This window comes from Macaca thibetana, chromosome 3 (assembly GCF_024542745.1).
Source record: "Macaca thibetana thibetana isolate TM-01 chromosome 3, ASM2454274v1, whole genome shotgun sequence".
NCBI classification, from domain to species: Eukaryota; Metazoa; Chordata; class Mammalia; order Primates; family Cercopithecidae; genus Macaca; species Macaca thibetana.
In genome coordinates this window covers 177,007,920-177,026,002 of record NC_065580.1, presented here as the reverse complement: position 1 = coordinate 177,026,002, position 18,083 = coordinate 177,007,920, and the positions used below count along the sequence as shown (strand labels likewise).

Here is an 18,083-nt window from a genome sequence, read left to right as displayed (position 1 = left end):
TCTATATTTATCTGTACTTTCAAATTTCATCTAGAAAAGTGAGTAAATTTGAGATAATAAGCTTTAGTAGTAGTCAAAACAAGAAAGCATACCAGTTTTTTTTAGATTAATTACAAATATGCAAACAAAAAAACATGGAACTGGACTATGCAAGAAGATTCATGACATTAAGTAGATAAACCTTTACCATTCTAGCTTTGATGATTGGATAAATAATTCTACCATTAATCAATATATACAACATAAAAAGGGAGGTTTCTTTTTGAAAAATTTTTTGTTTTGTTTTTTTGAGACGGAGTCTCACTCTGTCACCCATTCTGGAATGCAGTGGCGTGATCTCAGCTCACTCCAACCTCCACCTCCCGGGTTCAAGCGATTCTCCTGCCTCAGCCTCCTGAGTAGCTGGGATTACAGGCACCTGCCACCACACCTGGCTAATTTTCTTTACTTTTAGTAGAGACGAGGTTTCACCATCTTGGTCAGGATGGTCTCGAACTCCTGACCTCGTGATCCACCCACCTCAACCTCCCTAAGTGCTGGAATTACAGGTGTGAGCCACAGTGCCCGGCCGCTTTTTGAAAATTTTGATAAATATAGTTTCATTGAATTTGAGGGATATGTAGATTAGCGTATAGAAAAACACGGAGATTGAAAGAAGAACTAAGAGAAAATTTGTTCACTTGATAATTGACTTTAGTATTGGAGATGTATAAACACTGAGGGAAAGACATAAACCAATGTGGAGGAAAACTAAGGAATCAAGAAAAAAAGTTGAATCTACAAAGGAACAAATTCTACTCATAACTGAGTTTAATCCAGATAAATGATTAGATGAGTAGGGTATGAGGCCCTCCCACCGACTGGAATGCGGGGCAATGAAGAAGCAGGTACAATTGCAGGTGGCAGAGAAAGTCCAAAGCAGTTCTAGGCTGATATGGTCTCTTTTTCTAAATTTATGTAATTTCTATTTGATCACCTTCCAGAAGAAAGTGTCTGCTGTTTCCTACCACAGACAAAAAAACTAACAGAACATAGAGCTCTTACTTATTCCCTAATTGCAACCTTCAGAAGTCAGTCAAGCAACACATTTGTACATTCCGGGGGACTGGGGGGCAGGATGTATGTGTGCGTGTACATTTTCATCCACTGCCGCACAATTCCTGAATCGGTGTGAGAAACAGTCATCACTTGGTTAAAGGAAAACCAGCCAACCACAAAGAGCCATTTTAAATGACTGCCAAGATGACCAATCATTTTTTTCAATATTTCATTTTTTATGATATTAAAAATATTCACAAGCTTCTCAAAGAAGGAAGGCATGTAGTGTTACCTCATGGCCATACCTTTATTCTTTTTCTCCTATACACATAATCCCTACTTCTGTGATGTGAAATATCAATTAAAGTATTTAGGAGGAGTATGGGATCTCTTTACACATATCTGCTTATTAAGAAACAACACTATTACCAATGTGAATCTTGGCCTGTGATATAGTGTTTTTTTCATGTTCCTAACATCATATTGTGAAAATCATTGTTTCAGTCATGCTGGAAAATATCTACTTTTTTATCCCAGCTTGTGTAAAATTTAAAACAAGCTCTTTAAAGTGATACAATCCTTTCCGGCGGTGATGACCTACCCACATGAGAACATGCCTCTTGCAAAGGATCTCCTTCATCCCTCCCCAAAAGAGGAGAAGAGCCCCAATTCCTACTTCATGGACGTGAAATGCCCAGGATGCTATAAAATCACCACGGTCTTTAGCCATGCACAAACGGTAGTTTTGTGTGTTGGCTGCCCCACTGTCCTCTGCCAGCCTACAGGAGGAAAAGCAAGGCTTACAGAAGGATGTTCCTTTAGGAGGAAGCAGCACTAAAAGCACTGAATCAAGATGAGTGGGAAACCATCTCAATAAACACATACTGGATTTAAAAAAAAAGCTATACAATCATTATTTATTTAAGCAAAATACTTTATAGCTATATGTCATATGCTTATTTCTTTTGGAAGAAATAAAAATGAATAATTAATATAACAAATGTTGGCTAACACTTACGAATAGTATTACTATTTCCCGATGAGAAAGAATTATATAAGGGTCTCTGTGTAATATTTTAGCTAGTCCAGGCCAGAATTGCCCTTCTAAGAAAATTTACATTGCCCATCCTTGACATAATTATAAAACTTACCAAATGGCAAGCATTTTTGGGGAGCCAACAACACAACTTAATAGATAATGATGACAAAATAAAGAAATAGCAGCCTCCTAAGCAAGAGTGCCAGTGAACAAATGATTTTATTATGAAGGATTGCTCTGGTTGAAATTCCAGATTAGGGATACACAGTGCCTATGAAAGACAAAATTATATAGCTGAGGACATGCGATAAATACTACTGAGAAAAAATGTACAAAGTAATTGTGAATTAGGTTTATTTGATTCACTAATTTTTTTGCACTTTACTACCTATGTGTGCTGAAATGAAATCAGATGAGAGAAGTAAAATCTAAACTGATGAAAAAATGCCTTTCATGCTTTTATACTCTACAAAATCATAACTTTCTATCAAGCTTATGCATAGGTTGTGACACTTTTTTCGTAGCAAAAATTTTCCACTTGAATACAAAGTTAAGAATTACAGTGCCATGATCTCACAAGAAGAAAGTAAAAATGCCGGAAAAAGGGTGAAGAAACAGGTTGATCTGTTTGTTGTTTTGGTCAGTTAATAGATCTGAACAATATTTTACGTCATACCTGGTTGATTTTGGCATGAGTGGTTAAAGGTTATACAGTTTGTAGACTCCAATGTTAATGGAGACTTGCAGGGTATTGTCACAAATGTTTTTAAATATATATACTTAAAATAACAAAAAAGCAATAATATATACAAATATTTAAAATATGTACTTAAAATAAATGGCATATTAATTTCACTGAAGTATTATCAATTAAAAAACCTAACCAGTTACATTTTTAATTTTGACAACTGTGTTAATCATTGTATAAAAACAGATAAAGACATTCAAGTAGTATATATATGGCACATTATGTGGCAATTTGAAAGGGTTAGATATAAATTATATATTTAAATAACATATATAATTAGTACTTTTTTGTAGTAACTTAAATAATAACTGGTATTTATTCAGCTCCTACACATGTATTACTGTTATTATGGAGTACAAAAAAGCATAAGATGTGTTTCCACCAATAATTTTGTAATTATGTAGTATAACCAAAGTACATAAAACAATTGAAAATAGCAGCATTATATACTGATTCAGGCATTTAGAGACAAGTTGAATACATGAAAACATACTAGACACATATAATTCTTTATTTTCTTTTTTAATTATAGAACACTATTGAAACAGCCCTATGTTCTGAGGTATTACCCGGAGTTATTTGAGAATAAGGAACATTTCCACCAAGGGTAACGTTGGAGCAAAGGTTTAGTAAGCTAAAGAGAAAATCTTTCCATAGTGGACAGAAGGCCTGAAAGAGGGTCACCAGCTGTGAGGCTGAGTCTAGGTTTTTATGGACTGGAAGGGAAGGAATGGGCTTACTGGTCTTTAGGCTGTCCTGGAGAAAGCACCACTTAAAGAGGCATAACAGTGTAAAGAACCAATTGGAAGTAGAAGTGAAGGCTTGGCCTGGAACCAATTGGACGTAGAAGTGAAGGCTTGGCTGGGACGGATCAGGAGCTGAAGTGATGATTCACCCTATGTAAATGAAGACTTAGTCCATAGCCAATTATAGAAAGATAGGCATATGTAAGATAGGTGAAAAGTAAGAGACCAGTAGGTGAAAAGTAAGGGGCTAAGGCATGCCAAGGGGAGAGAAATGTATCCAGAAATGAGTGAAATTTGTTCATCTGGGTTCATAGAGTGAGAGTTTCTGTTCAAGGACACAGGCTCTTTCTTATCTGGGACCTGAAATTTGATTATCAGGCTGTTCTTGGTTTGAAGGAGTTTTACCAAGGACCCACCCTAACTGCCTGCCTGACCAGTTTCTTCCTCCTCTTTCAGTATGATCTATACTGAGTAGTGATATCATGAGGGTACCGGAGCTAGGGTCTTGCTGAAAATGATGTGTAATAACAGTAGTGTGAAAATAAGATCAAGTAGAGGCAATTATATTTTGTTAATTGACAGACTAATTCCTATGCCATATCACCAGTTGTGATTAAACAAAAGCTGATTTTTAAAAGTGAATTAAACAAAATAGAAGCTCATATCTCTGAAAATATATACAAATGCCTACTGTATATATAAGTGTGAAATAGTAGCATTTCATGGTTGATATGAAAGGACCTGTGGGGTGTCATAGGTCCTAGGGTCCTGGCTACTGTTCAACAATCCTCATCTCACCGCTTGCATTGCAGGTCACCGCATCATCCGACAGGTCTGTGGGAACCCTAACTTTATGTATATACTCTAGGCTGAATGCATGAGATCGATGACAAAGGCTGCCCCTCATTTTAGGAAATGCTTCTTGGAATTATAACACAATGTTTCACTTAAATTATATGAATGGAACTTAATAATATAACCTAGCTAGCTTCAATAGAAGTCGGGACATGTGGTGTTTTAGCTGTGCATATTTGATGATATTTTATTACTAAATATAGGAGATTCTAATTTATTTGAACAGATAAACCCTGAATTAGCAAACATGGAACCATCACTCCCAGGGAAAATACAGGGTTAGGTTCCTGCGAGCCTCTGGACAAATTTTCATCAACCTGTCAATACATGACTTAGATTTATGTGTGTTTCGTTTTAAGACACCATATTTAATGTACATAGTTAATTCATTAACATTGAACTCAGAGAGAAGCTTACTCTTTTTCTTCTATTACAGGAATGCTTCCAATGGACTAGTGTAAAAGCATGAAGAAATGTCCTCCACTTAACAGTTTCTGTTGACACAAACACAGCAATACTTCACAATGTTAACCAATTATGTTGAGAAAAGTAAACTCTTTCTCCACAGTAATGGCAAATAAGGATAAAGATTGAAGAAGCAGACTATAGGAATCATCTTGGGCATTAAAAATAAATCTAGAAAGCAGACAATAGTGTGTGGATTTATGCTGCTTTTCTCTGGAAAGAACAGATGGGATTACATAAGAAACCTAGATATACCAGAGGTGATTTTTTCTACTGTAAGGAATGCCATATTCAGAGGCTATATAACAAAATCAAAATGTTGAAATTTAGTGGCTGTCCTTGCACGCACACACACACACACACATATAAAATGCTTCATTCAGTGAGTTTATAGAAATCAATTTTCTGCACTAAAGGGGAAAATTAATATAAAATTCCTCAACACATTATTAAAGTATATAAATCCCTTTAAGGTGAAAAAGTCAATTACTATATGTATACTTGTTCATTTTTATTTTCTATTTTAAGAACCTTAATTTACTAAGAGAAACCAGAAGTAACCAAAGAATACTAGCACCAATTAAACCCCATTGGTTTTTCAAGAGAAGATACTGTGATCCAGAGGCATAAGACTTTTCTATTCAGATTCCAGATAAAGGCATAGAAAATTTAGAAGTTAGGTGCAAGCCCACTGCTATTATTTTTAAGACTTGACAAAGTATGAGGGAAGGTTCCCAGTTGTGAAGCAAATTCAGTGTACACGGGTTACCACTTCAGCCCACTGCATCTTAGACTGCAATTTCTACTGCTTGCACCAGTCCTGTGAGACAGAACAGTCACACAAGTTACCTGAAGCAGACTTGTTACAAATAGGGAGCAAGGGACAACAGAAAATCAGAACTCATGACAAGCTAGCCCACCTAGGTTCAGGACAGCTAGGCAGGGTAGATAGTTTTGTCTGTGTGTGTCCTAATTGCACCACAGCTGAGGGGCCCCAGAAAGTAGGCTGTCCTGTTTTGTTGTTTGTTTGTTTGCTTGTTTCTTATCCCAGGGGCAAACTTGAATAGCTGAGTGAAATATTGTAGGACACCCTCTTCTAGGATGGGCTGGAACAAGGCCCAGGCTTTTCTGACTAGTTTCACCCTATCTCAGAATGTTACATTCCCAGCATATTCTAAAGACGACAAGCAAGAAAAGAGGGACAATTGAATTTGTTCAAGTCCACCTAGAAAATGGCCCGCACCAGTTCACAACCTGCCCATTCCATACTTCTCACACTTGGTTCCTTTTGTTCTTTGACTGGTGTCTGGACCATGCATTTAGATAATAAAATCCACACAGTCAGACTTTATCTACAACCTTAAAAGGCCTACACCCTCCATCATCATCCTCTTTCATAATTTCTTTGGCCTGAGGGTCTGCACAAATGAGGCTCTCAGGAAAAGAAGACAGAGGGCCAAGGAGAAGGTCTGGCCCATTGGATGGGGAATTCCAGGTCCAAGATTGTATTTTGGAAGAGGGATGCAGGCTCTGTGTGGGCATATCCCCTCAGTACAAATGACTGCCTGGCAGATGGGTCATGGCTGGGATCTCTAAAGCCCTAATTCAAGAATGAGATCCCTTTACTTGGGTCACAAGATGGGGCTGTCTAACTGTTTTACTTCATATCCAGGGTACATTCAGATTCCTTATAATTCCCATTACTCAAAATTGTTCACTTGTTTTAAATTTGCATTCTTTCTTCATTTGGAACAAAGAGATCAAAATCCTAATTTATTATGTGGACTCACTGCTGCATACATTTTTCTAAGTAAGTATTTTATCTTTTATCAAATGTTTGTCTCATCTTAATTTTTTAAGTTGCAATAAGATACTACATTGCTCAATAAGTGTGTAATATGTCCAACATTAAAATGGACATTCTATATTTTTAACTCTGAAAATTTTAAACTTTGCAAAATCATACATAAAAAGGTTAAAAGACAAGATGAAATGTAAAAATAAGTGCAATAAAAACATTAACTCACATATCTTAGATATAGAGGAATCATAAATGCATAATAAGACAATAAAAATTAAAAATAAATGCATACAAACTACACAGAGCACAGAAACAATGAGTAGTAAAAACACAGAATCATGTAAATAAATGTCTGAAAATGTGATGATCTACTCAGGCTTACTAATCATAAAAAAAGAGAAAGATAAATAGAAGGAAGAAAGAGGAGCAGAGAGAAAAAGACGAGGGGAGAAAAAAAGGCACAAAATATTTTTCTTACCTTTCAAAATGATAAATTTCTTAAATACAATAATGCACAATGATAGATGAAATTGGCATTGATAGACTGATAGAAATGATAATATAATATTTCTGGAAAACAAATTACAATTAGGAATTAGTTAAGACATTCCACTTATTACGTGTGTAGAAATCTAACCTAAGTAATTAAATGTAACAAAAATTATAATATATGGTCAGAAAAACCCCGAAAACACCCTAAAGATGCCATATTAGAAGAATGATGAATCAAATGTGACATGTATGTAAAACCAGGGAATCTCTGAAACAATGCAAATTTTGAGCAACATCATTTGTTTAAAAAATCCTCCAACTGAAAAAAATTATTTATCCTCAGGGTACATGTTCAGGGTTTGTTATATAGGTATTTGCATGTAACGGGGATTTGGAATAGAGATTATTTCATCAAAAATTGACAAATGGGATCTAATTAAACTGAAGAGCTTCTGCCCAGCAAAAGAAAACTATCAACAGAGTTAACAGACAACCTATAGAATGGGAGAAAATATTCGCAAACTATGCATCCAAAAAAGGTCTAATAGCTAGAATCTATAAAGAATGTAAACAAATTAACAAGTTAAAAACAACCCCATTAAAAAGTGGGCAAAGGACATGAACAAACATTTTCAAAAGAAAACAAGAATTCTCCAGATTTATCCAGTCTTGAAAGGAGGTTGACCTTGTATCACACATTTTGGGCAAACATTAAGCATCTAAATTTTAACTTAAATTTTCATCATATTTAGAAAAGAGGAGGCAGATTCAATGCTTCCTGTACTCCCCTTGCCCAGCTTAAAACTAGAGCCCAGTGCAGGCACCCAGAACGCCCAAACCAAGGTATAGGCATCAACTAAATGACTGTTTTTCAAAAATGTGATGCATGTGTGAGTTCGCGGTTGTTCTCCTGCTGAGATCATTGCTGTCAGCACCTCTGAAGCTTGTCTTGTCTGGGACCTGCCAGGCTCCTTCTGAATTTCTTTACACTGCTGGTGTTGTGGGTGTCCACTCACAGCTATTCTCTTTGCTGATGCCATTTTATTTCTGTTGTCAATTCACCTGAAAAGAATTGTTTTAAAATACAACCCGTGGCAGGCTCTCTTGAGTAGGTACTTTTGGAATCTTTGCCCTTGCCTAGGAATAACTGAAACTAGCTTTGTGATAGCTCTTCTTATAAACATACAGAAGACAAAGACCCAGAGTGTGAAGGCCTTGAGGTCAGAAGGATTTCAATGGAGAGGTCCAAGTTATCAGTGGGTTGCAAGTCACCCACGGGTCCTGGAGGCTTGCTGCCCAGTGCTACCTCAAGACTCCACTCCCCATATTCTAGTGTAGCATTCCTTGGTCACCTCACCTGAGGCTCAAAGGGACCTAGGTGAGGTCTAATGAGCACTTTTCTAGTGGGCACAAGTGGTAAGCATTGGCAACATCTACATGGTGATAACTCTGCAGGTATGCTGAGCACAAGAGTTGTGGGAACATAGCTTCCTCCACCTAAACTTCAAAGAAGGCCAAAGGGACCCTTGGGGTCCAGGCAGGGACCTGCTGTAGGAGCAGGGTCACCACCAAGTCCCCATGGGATAATGTCTAGTAGAGCCATGGGGGCAGGGCCACTACCGTAAGACATAACTGTAGAGCCATCAATATGCAATGGCAGCCTGGAAGAGCTACAAGCACCTGACTCTAACCTGTGAGAGCTGCAGCATGCCAGGGGAGTAGGGTTACTTGGAACCTTGGGGATTCAGTCCCCTTCCCAGTGTGTCTAGAAGGTGGGGCATGTAACTAAAGATTGTTCTCAAGCCTTAAAATTTAATGTTTGCCCTAATCCATTTTGGACTCGGTTGGACCTGTTACCCCTTTCCTCTTACCTGTTCTCATTTGAATGGAAATGTTTATCTTATACTTCTTCCAACATCGCATGTTAGGAGCACATAATTGGTTTGCTTTCTCAAGCTCATGGCTACAGAGAAATTTTTTTTCCAGATGAATCATACCTTCAGTTTCCCTCATATCTAATATCTATGAGACTCTAGACTTTAGACTTTTGAGTTGTGGCTGAAATGAGTTAAGACTTTGGGGGCTATTGAGATGGAATGAATATATTTTGCATGTGAGAATGACATAAATTTGGGAGGACCAGTGGCGGAATGTTGTGACTTGAATGTGTCCCTTCCTGAATGTATATGCTGAAACTGAATGGCTGATGAAATAGTATTAAGAAGTGTAACCTTTAAACAATTTTAGGTCATAAGGGCTCCTCCCTTGTGAATGGGATTAAGGCATTTAGAAAAGAGGCTTCACATAGCATTTTGTCTTCTTTTGTTCTTCTGCTTTCTGCCTTGTGAGAATGTATTAAGAAAGTCCTCACAAGGTACTGCTGCTTCCATTTTGGACTTACCGACCTCCAGAACTGTGAGAAATAAATTTCTGGGTTTTATACACTACCCGATGCATGGTATTTTGTTACAGCAGCACAAATGAACTAAGACACACCTCTTTAAGATATTGGGTTCTAGATCACAATATTTTATTTTTCTTGGCCTCCAGAGCCTCAACTGAAACCAAAACAAAAATTATTCTCATTTTAGCATGATTTTATATACTATATGTTGGTAATCATAGACACCAATATAAAATTAGACATATAGAGAGATGTATATGTAAACATAATTAGGTAGAAACTGAATAGCACAGGGGAGTGTATTTTCTGGAATTACTACTGTTGTCCGAACCAAGCAGATTGCAGACCTTCATCTTCTTTCTGGACCAGCTATCACCCAGCAGACTCAGCCGCATGTTATATCCAGAGTTGCAATATGCATCCACATTAGTGATATTTTTAAGACAAAAATCCACTAATTCTCTGCTTGTCATCTTTTATCTTTCAATATACAAAATATAACTATATTGCCCCAAAAGTTTTCTAACACATTATTTTCCTCACCATGAGTTTTACCTTATTGTCCCTATCTCAGCCTGCAGCCCTTTCCCTGCTCTACATCCTTTAATACAGAGCTCCACAATTGCAGAATTCTCTGCATTCACAACTTCACTCACCTTCACTGATAACTGCACTAATTGAACTCTGGCTCTCTCTCTGGGAAACATACATTACTCCTTATTCCCAAACTCTTTTTCCTTAAACACTTTGACACCTTGTTTGCATAATTGTCTTCATACCTAGATGTCATCATCCTTAGTGAATATAAATGTCCACATAGACACAGAAAACAACTAAATTATCAGTTTTATAATTGTGTATGTCCGGTGAGCTTTTAGCCCTTCACTTGGCAATTCATTTTCCTGATTTCAAATTTGACCTTGTGATTATCTATAATAAAATCTCTTTACTATGTTTCTAAATATCACCAATTCAGTGGTTCTACAATCTAATTTATTGCCCAGCTACTTGGTCAAAAACTCTTGCTCGGAAATTGAAGCCTCTATCAATTTCTCCCCATCTACCTCTTTTTTTTCACTTTGTCATTATCCAGTTTGCTCCATGGTCCATGATTTCAAGGACATTCCTGCAAATATTCTAACTCTCTTGTTCTTCTGTTATTCCTATTTATCCTACCAAGCAAAACAGCAACCTTGGATGACCTGAACTATAATCACACAGCATGCCCTTACCCCAGCAGCTCACCAATACTAGATAATTTCACACATGAGGTCATATTAGCCTCCTAAAACTGCATTATCATCACTCACAAGCCTTTGCTACCACCCATCAACCTCACTCTTCAAAAAAAATTTGATCCTCTCTCCTTTCCTCAGATTTTGATTACTATAACTTTCTCTCACTCCAACAGATGTCTTTGTCATCTACTTGTCAAAGAAAATAAAAGTCATAAGATTAGACCACAAATACGTATTTAGTACTAAAATATATAGACATGCATTTACACACTCATCTCTTCTAAGGTTAATTGTACACAGGAAAGATGAAAAGTATCCAGCTAAAGGCTGCTTTTCAGACCAACTACTGTGTAAGTCAGTGTCTATAACAAAGGGTCAAGAGTCAAGAAAAAAATATAAGGGGACATGAAAAGAGTGGCTGCCATCTTCTGCTATCAAGTTAATCTGTTAGATGCTTTCTTATTTTTATTACTTTGTTAATCTTTGTAAAAGCCTTTAAAAGCTAAAAATGTTGCTGCATCATCTATAGCACCACTTATATCCATGTGGTACAGAAATTGACCAATACATCTTCACAAAAGCAGAGTCATTTGTGAAAATGCAGTATAATAGGACTGACAAGATATAATCAGTGAAGAATAATCAAGTCAGAACTAATTAGTTAAAATATATTATACATAGACCCATTCAAATTTGATTGAGTTGGTAATACAACGAGGGCTTAAGCAAGTCAAAAAATTATTGGGTGTCCCTGAGGTTAGAGGAAAGCTTAAAGAACTGTTAACTCTTTATTTCCAGGGAAATTATAGAGGGAGATAATGATTATAACTTTATCCACAGAATGGAGAAGTAATTTCAAGAGTCCAAAATGAAATTACCACAGATTTAGAAGAAATCTTAATTTCTGAAAGGGTTACTGTTTCATTAGTTGTAAGTCAGGCATTAAAACATTGTTGAAACACTTTGAGGTCCTGTGAACCATCTTTGTATAATCTTAAGAATGCAAATATCAAACATTTATTTATTCATGCAGTATAATTCTATTAGAACACAGAAAAACTAATTGTGTGTGTGTGAGCAAATGTACACTTATGGCTGAGAGGTATAAGAGGATTATTTATTTCTAATTTTATATTTAAAATGTATGTACTAAACATAATACATAAAATATTAATATATGACATATAATATAATGATCATACATAAGTATATGTATTTATTATTTCTTGACTTTCTATGAAGTGTTTGGTACACAGATCCATAATGACATACTCAAAAAAGACACAACAATAATAGAAAGCTAACAAATTATTATTTTTAAATGGTGATGCAAGCATGCAGCTTTATAATATACATATAAATTCTAGAATAAACTAAAAAGTAACATTCAGTGATGACATCTGGCAAGATAGCTATGGGGTGGAGAGGCAAGAACTGGCCACTGCCATAGTACCATTTCATCCGTTCAAATATACAAAAATATATAAGCTGAATTATTTTTTAAGGTAACAGTTGCTGTAAGAGATAAATCCCAAAATTATTATAGGACTGACAAGATATAATCAGTGAAGAATAATCAAGTCAGAACTAATTAGTTAAAATATATTATACATAGACCCATTCAAATTTGATTAGTTTATTTTTTATGGAATTGTACATAATGACTAAACAAGAAACATGTAAATAAAATATACCATGACTATATTTCTTCATTCACATATTATCACTCTAGACTCATGATAAAGCTATCTATGAATATAGCTTGTATATGTCATGCAAAATAGAGCAATAACAAGAAAGTATTGCCAGTTGTGAAAATTTTAGCATTATAATATTTTGAATATCCTTAACATCTTATTACGACTTCTAAATCAGCATGTTAAAATATTTGAAGTAAGGATAGTATATATGTGTATGTGTATGTATACATGTATATTTTTTCTACTGATACGGCAGTGAAATAGTATACTATATTCTCTCTTGATATTCAGTCCAACTTATAAGCAGCACAAAATGTTATTTTCTAAATGCATGCTTATTGAGTATTTCATTATGGACCAAACACTTCATAGAAAGTCGATAAATAAAAACTACAAGTATATTTAACATATATTTACATATATGTTTGATATAATCATTAGGTTATCTTAATATATTAAATTATATGTAATATATCTAAGATTATTATAAAAAACAAGTTTGAGTCATTCAAGTATGCATTTTGATTATTTTCAACAGTCATAAAAATTTAAATCACTTCAATGGTATTAAGAATCTTTATTCACATAAAAATATGAAATGAAAACCAATTATAATAAAACAGAAAATAACAACTCTTTAACAAATATCTTATAATTTAGAGTAAATGACAGACTACAATATGTCTCAAACATTTTGATAAAGACATCAGGAGTCTGATCCAAAAGATTTTTTTGAGACCTTAATAATTACAATAATTTAGAAAAAGTAATTATGTATTAAGTATTACAATAAACTTCCTTATGTAAAGAACTCTAACTGTGGAATATAAAAGCTTTCAAATGTGGAAAAATAAAAGTGTTTAATCGACAACTTATTATTCAAGTTTTGCAAAATGTGATTTTTTTATATTAACTTTGACTTCTTCAATCTAGTTCCCATCCACATTTCTCATTAATATCTATTAACACCTTTACTGTGTGAGGTGTGAGGTGAAAAAAAAATTATTGAAACAATTATAGAAAATTATTATTCAATGTAATATAATCTGGTTTAGAAATATTTTAGTTTTTACAGTAAAAAATGTCTAATAGTGCAGAAAACAAGACTTAGCCTTTATAATTTGTTTTTCACATGACTTACATTGTATTATAAATTTTATGGCTACATAATGTTATATAAATGCCTTTATTATGAAGAAGACCCAAAATATATATGGTAAAAATTTTAATAGGCCAATTATAAATCAATAGATAAATTGGTATTTCTAAGTAATCTTTTGTGTACAGAGAATATTAATGGAATTTTCACTAAATCATCTAACCTAGTCTAAATTGTGATGCTCTTGAGTTCTTAAATATAGTATAACCAAAGGGTATTCATTAATAGCTTTTTAAAAACCCTATATCCTGCCGGGCGCGGTGGTTCACGCCTGTAATCCCAGCACTTTGGAAGGCCGAGGCGGGCGGATCCCATGAGGCCAGGAGTTGAGACCATGCTGGCCAAAATGGCGAAACCCCGTCTCTACTAAAAGTACAAAAATTACCTGGGCGTGGTGGCGGGCACCTGTCATCCCAGCTACTCAGGAGGCGGAGGCACGAGAATTGCTTGAACCCAGGAGTAGGAGGTTGCAGTGAGCGAAGATGGCGCCACTGCACTCCAGCCTGAGACGCAAGAGCGCGACTCCATCTAAAAAAGAAAACCCTATACTAGTGAATTACATCAGAAATGTGTTGTTTATGCCTCCTTTGCCTTCATACTCATCCATATATACCCCATTTTCCTACCATCTCTGTGCCCTAGGAACCTGAACCTTTGGAAAGCATCAGATGGACTTATTTTCTCACTTGTGCCTGGTTGGGCTCAGCAAATGCAAAACACCAGTAAATGTCCCTGGAGAAGTTAAATAAATAAAAGCTGTAAGCATCATTTAGTTTTTGAAGAGTAAAGAGGATTTTCTCTTTTTAAATTACATTTTCATGAAATGTCTTGAGGAGACTTTTCATCTAAAGTATACTTTTTCCTCCAAACAATATACAAATATGGATAGCTTGAATATCTAACCTCAAATAATACACATACTTTTAAAAGTAGTTTATTCAATCTTTAAACAGAATTTTGAGTCTTAAATAATGGGGAGCTATTACTCAGAAAGAGTAAAATTTCTATTGCAATAATTGCTTATATTGATAAAATTTGAGCATTAGTATGATAGGGAGAATATCTGTTTATTTCTTTCTCTTCGGCCCAAGTATTGTGCCCAGCAGGTGCATACTAAATGTACTAAATGGCTATTGATTAAATTGATAAATATAGGAAAGTTGGAATCCTATAGCATTTCACAATAAAGTGCTTTCACACGTACACATGCATAAGTTATTTGACTTTTTATAACTCTATAGGTATTGCTGGGCACGTTTTATCATCAGCTTCTCAAATAGTGCAATTTAAAAGTTTTTTTCAAGATCACATGGCTAGCTAAGTTCTAGAATCATGAATCCATTCACTTTCTTCTATAACCTCTTCCAGTGATATGGTACTACAATACATATCCCTTACTGTATTTTCTGATGTGATTAAGCATGTATTACTGTATACTCATATAAGCCACTACTGAAAGCTTATTATATCTGTGATATGCTCACTTATTTATTTGTATCATTGCTATTAATGCTTACAATGATTCTAAAAAAGAAATAGTCTACATTTTTTCATCATTATTATTTTACATAAGAGGAAACTGAAGCAGAGAAGGCTAAACTCCAATACCATTCTCTGCAAAAGACACCTAGATGTACAGCATACCAGCCCATTTAAAAAATACATTTTATTTGCTATTAGTAACAATAAAAAAAAAAAACTAGTTTAAAAAAAGAAAGTAGAATTAGGGGGCAATGAAAAAATATCCAATTGGTTCATCTCCAGAAGGATAAATAATCATTGTAACAAATTTTTTAAGTGAATTGGTATTATTTTTATATAAAGGAAATCAAGCAAACATTAAATTTTCAAAGTTTTGCCCAGATTATGACATCATAGTGATCAACTCAATAATTATTTAAATACCAGTGTTCAGAATATTGAAAAATTCTTGTGCAGGGTTTGGTTATGTCTTCCATTTTGCTATCAATATCTGTATATTGTTTTCTCATATTATAAATTGCTTACCGTAATATTTGAAATATTTCTAAACCAGACTATATTATATTGAATAATTTTTATTATTGTTCTAATAAATGCTTTTTCACCTCAAGCAGTAAAATTGTTAATGGATATAGAAGGGAAATTTGGATGGGGACTAGATTGTAGAAGCCATAGTTAATTTAAGAAAATCACATTTTGTAAAACTTGAATAATAAGCTGTCCATTAAATGCCGTTTTATTTTTCTACATTTGGAAAGTTCTATATTCCACAGTTAGATCTATTTAAAGGACGTTTCTATTGTAACAATTGACACATTATTGTTTTTTCTAAATTATTGTAATCATTAAGGTCTCATAAAAATCTCTTTGATCAGACTCATGACACTCTTTATCAAAATGAAAATACAGAGAGCCCCTTATTTAAAAGACAGGGGAGAGGTGCTGCCAGAGGCACTAAAATACATCATTTTGGTTTCATGGCATTTTTACTTTGCCCTAAATAACACAAATTTCTCCCACTTGAATGCCGATATATGGTTCCTCTACCCTCAAAACTTTGGTATACACAAAATGTTAAAGTATCTTGACCTGAATCTTTCTCAAGGGAAATTTGGTTATGATCCATACCCACTGTCAACAGCTGTCTTTTCATCATATGAAATGCAAGTATCCCCAAAAAAAGAAATTTGATTTTTTTTCATCTCATGTTTTTAGAGCAGGACAACAATCACTGGCCTTAGTATATTGACTTCATGTGATTCAGCTGCCCAATATTGTTCCAGCCAGCTGTGTCTGTGGATGAGAGAGGGTCACATGGTATCATACTCAGAGAAGCATTAATGGCTGTGCTGAGGCATTTCCTGTCAAAGCAAAGGGTGGGCAAGTCAGTGTCTGTGATTAACACATGTAAAATATGAAAGAAGTCATATTATTCAAATAGTTTAATTTGGCAAAACATCTGTTAAAAATAAAAATAGTATAAAATGTATGCATTTAATTTTAACTATAAAGATATAAGTGTGAATATATTCTAAAACCTTGACATTCAAGACAAGAGCTCTGCTTAAAAGTTAGCTGATGGACAGACCTATCTACTTTCTTTTCTTTTTCTTTTTTTTTTTTTACATAAACCGTACTCATAATGCATCCTCTGCAATTTTCTGTTTCCATCTCTTTAAAGCACATCAAGCAATTACAAACACTTGTGAAGCAATTTATGTGGAGAATCATTTTAGAAGTCTATGATTTTTCCCCAGTTTTTTTATAGTTGTCCAGCCCACACTTACTTTTTGAAAGCATCTTTCAAGTAATTCACCTTTATAGAGTTGTTTTCAATGCATACAACTTAGTTTTCATAGAAACAACCTCTTTATTTTCATACGCTAATTTTCATAAGCTTAAGTAATATTTAAACACATTTTGTAAGTGAAAAAACAAAGAAACAACTGGTATAAACAGATTTAGGGATAAACACATCTGACACTTGGTATATATACTACCGAAACATAGAGAACAGAAGTGTGGGGACAGATAGTCTGCCAGCCAAAGGCATTCAACAAGCATAGACTTCAGTAAATATGCTTAACAGAAGGAGTGGAAAGCATTGTTTCATCTGGTAAACTGGTAAAATGCAAGTCATTAAAAAAAAACTTTTATTATATTCTTATCCCTTAGTTCTTTAAATTTAGCTTATTTTATTTCAGCATTCTCAAACTGGTCTCTGTATGGAAAAGCAACGTGAAAAGGCATATTATTTCACACCTACTAAATATGTAATTAAACATTTAGACCTTACTTAATCTATATAAAGAGGTAATATGGCCATATTTAGATGATGACCTTGAAATCAATATACTGTTTAAATACATGACAGTGCAGATTTTTTTTTTTTCTTTTTTTTTTGAGATGGAGTCTTGCACTGTCACCCAGGCTGGAGTGCAGTGGTGTGATCTCTGCTCACTGCAAGCTCCACCTCCGGGGTTCACACCATTCTCCTGCCTCAGCCCCCCGAGTACCTGCGACTACAGGCGCCCGCCACCACGCCCGGCTAATTTTTTGTATTTTTAGTAGAGATGGAGTTTCACTGTGTCAGCCAGGATGGTCTCGATCTCTTGACCTCGTGATCCATCCACCTGGGCCTCCCAAAGTGCTGGGATTACAGACCTGAGTCACCGCGCCCGGGCCAACAGTGCAGATTTTTAAGATGAAGTTCAGAAATGACACATTTATTACATGATGAGTATTTGAAGTTTGAAAAATATGACAGCAAGAAAAGAATGGTAGAACTATTCCAGAAACTTTTCAGAAAAGACACAGTTAATCAAGAGGGTTTACACACACACACACACACACACACACTCACACACAGACATGAAACAGAAAAATTGCAAAGACTGAAATTTTTCCTCATGGCAA

At 34.9% G+C, this 18,083-nt stretch overlaps 1 protein-coding gene across 1 annotated transcript; it reads left to right on the top strand.

Moving 5' to 3' along the window:
• Nucleotides 1-1,651: 1,651 nt before the first annotated feature.
• Nucleotides 1,652-1,882, top strand: LOC126951016 (40S ribosomal protein S27-like). The gene has a single exon (XM_050784903.1). The coding sequence runs from the start codon at nt 1,652-1,654 to the stop codon at nt 1,874-1,876; it is 225 nt and encodes a 74-aa protein (XP_050640860.1). The 3' UTR covers nt 1,877-1,882.
• Nucleotides 1,883-18,083: the final 16,201 nt, after the last annotated feature.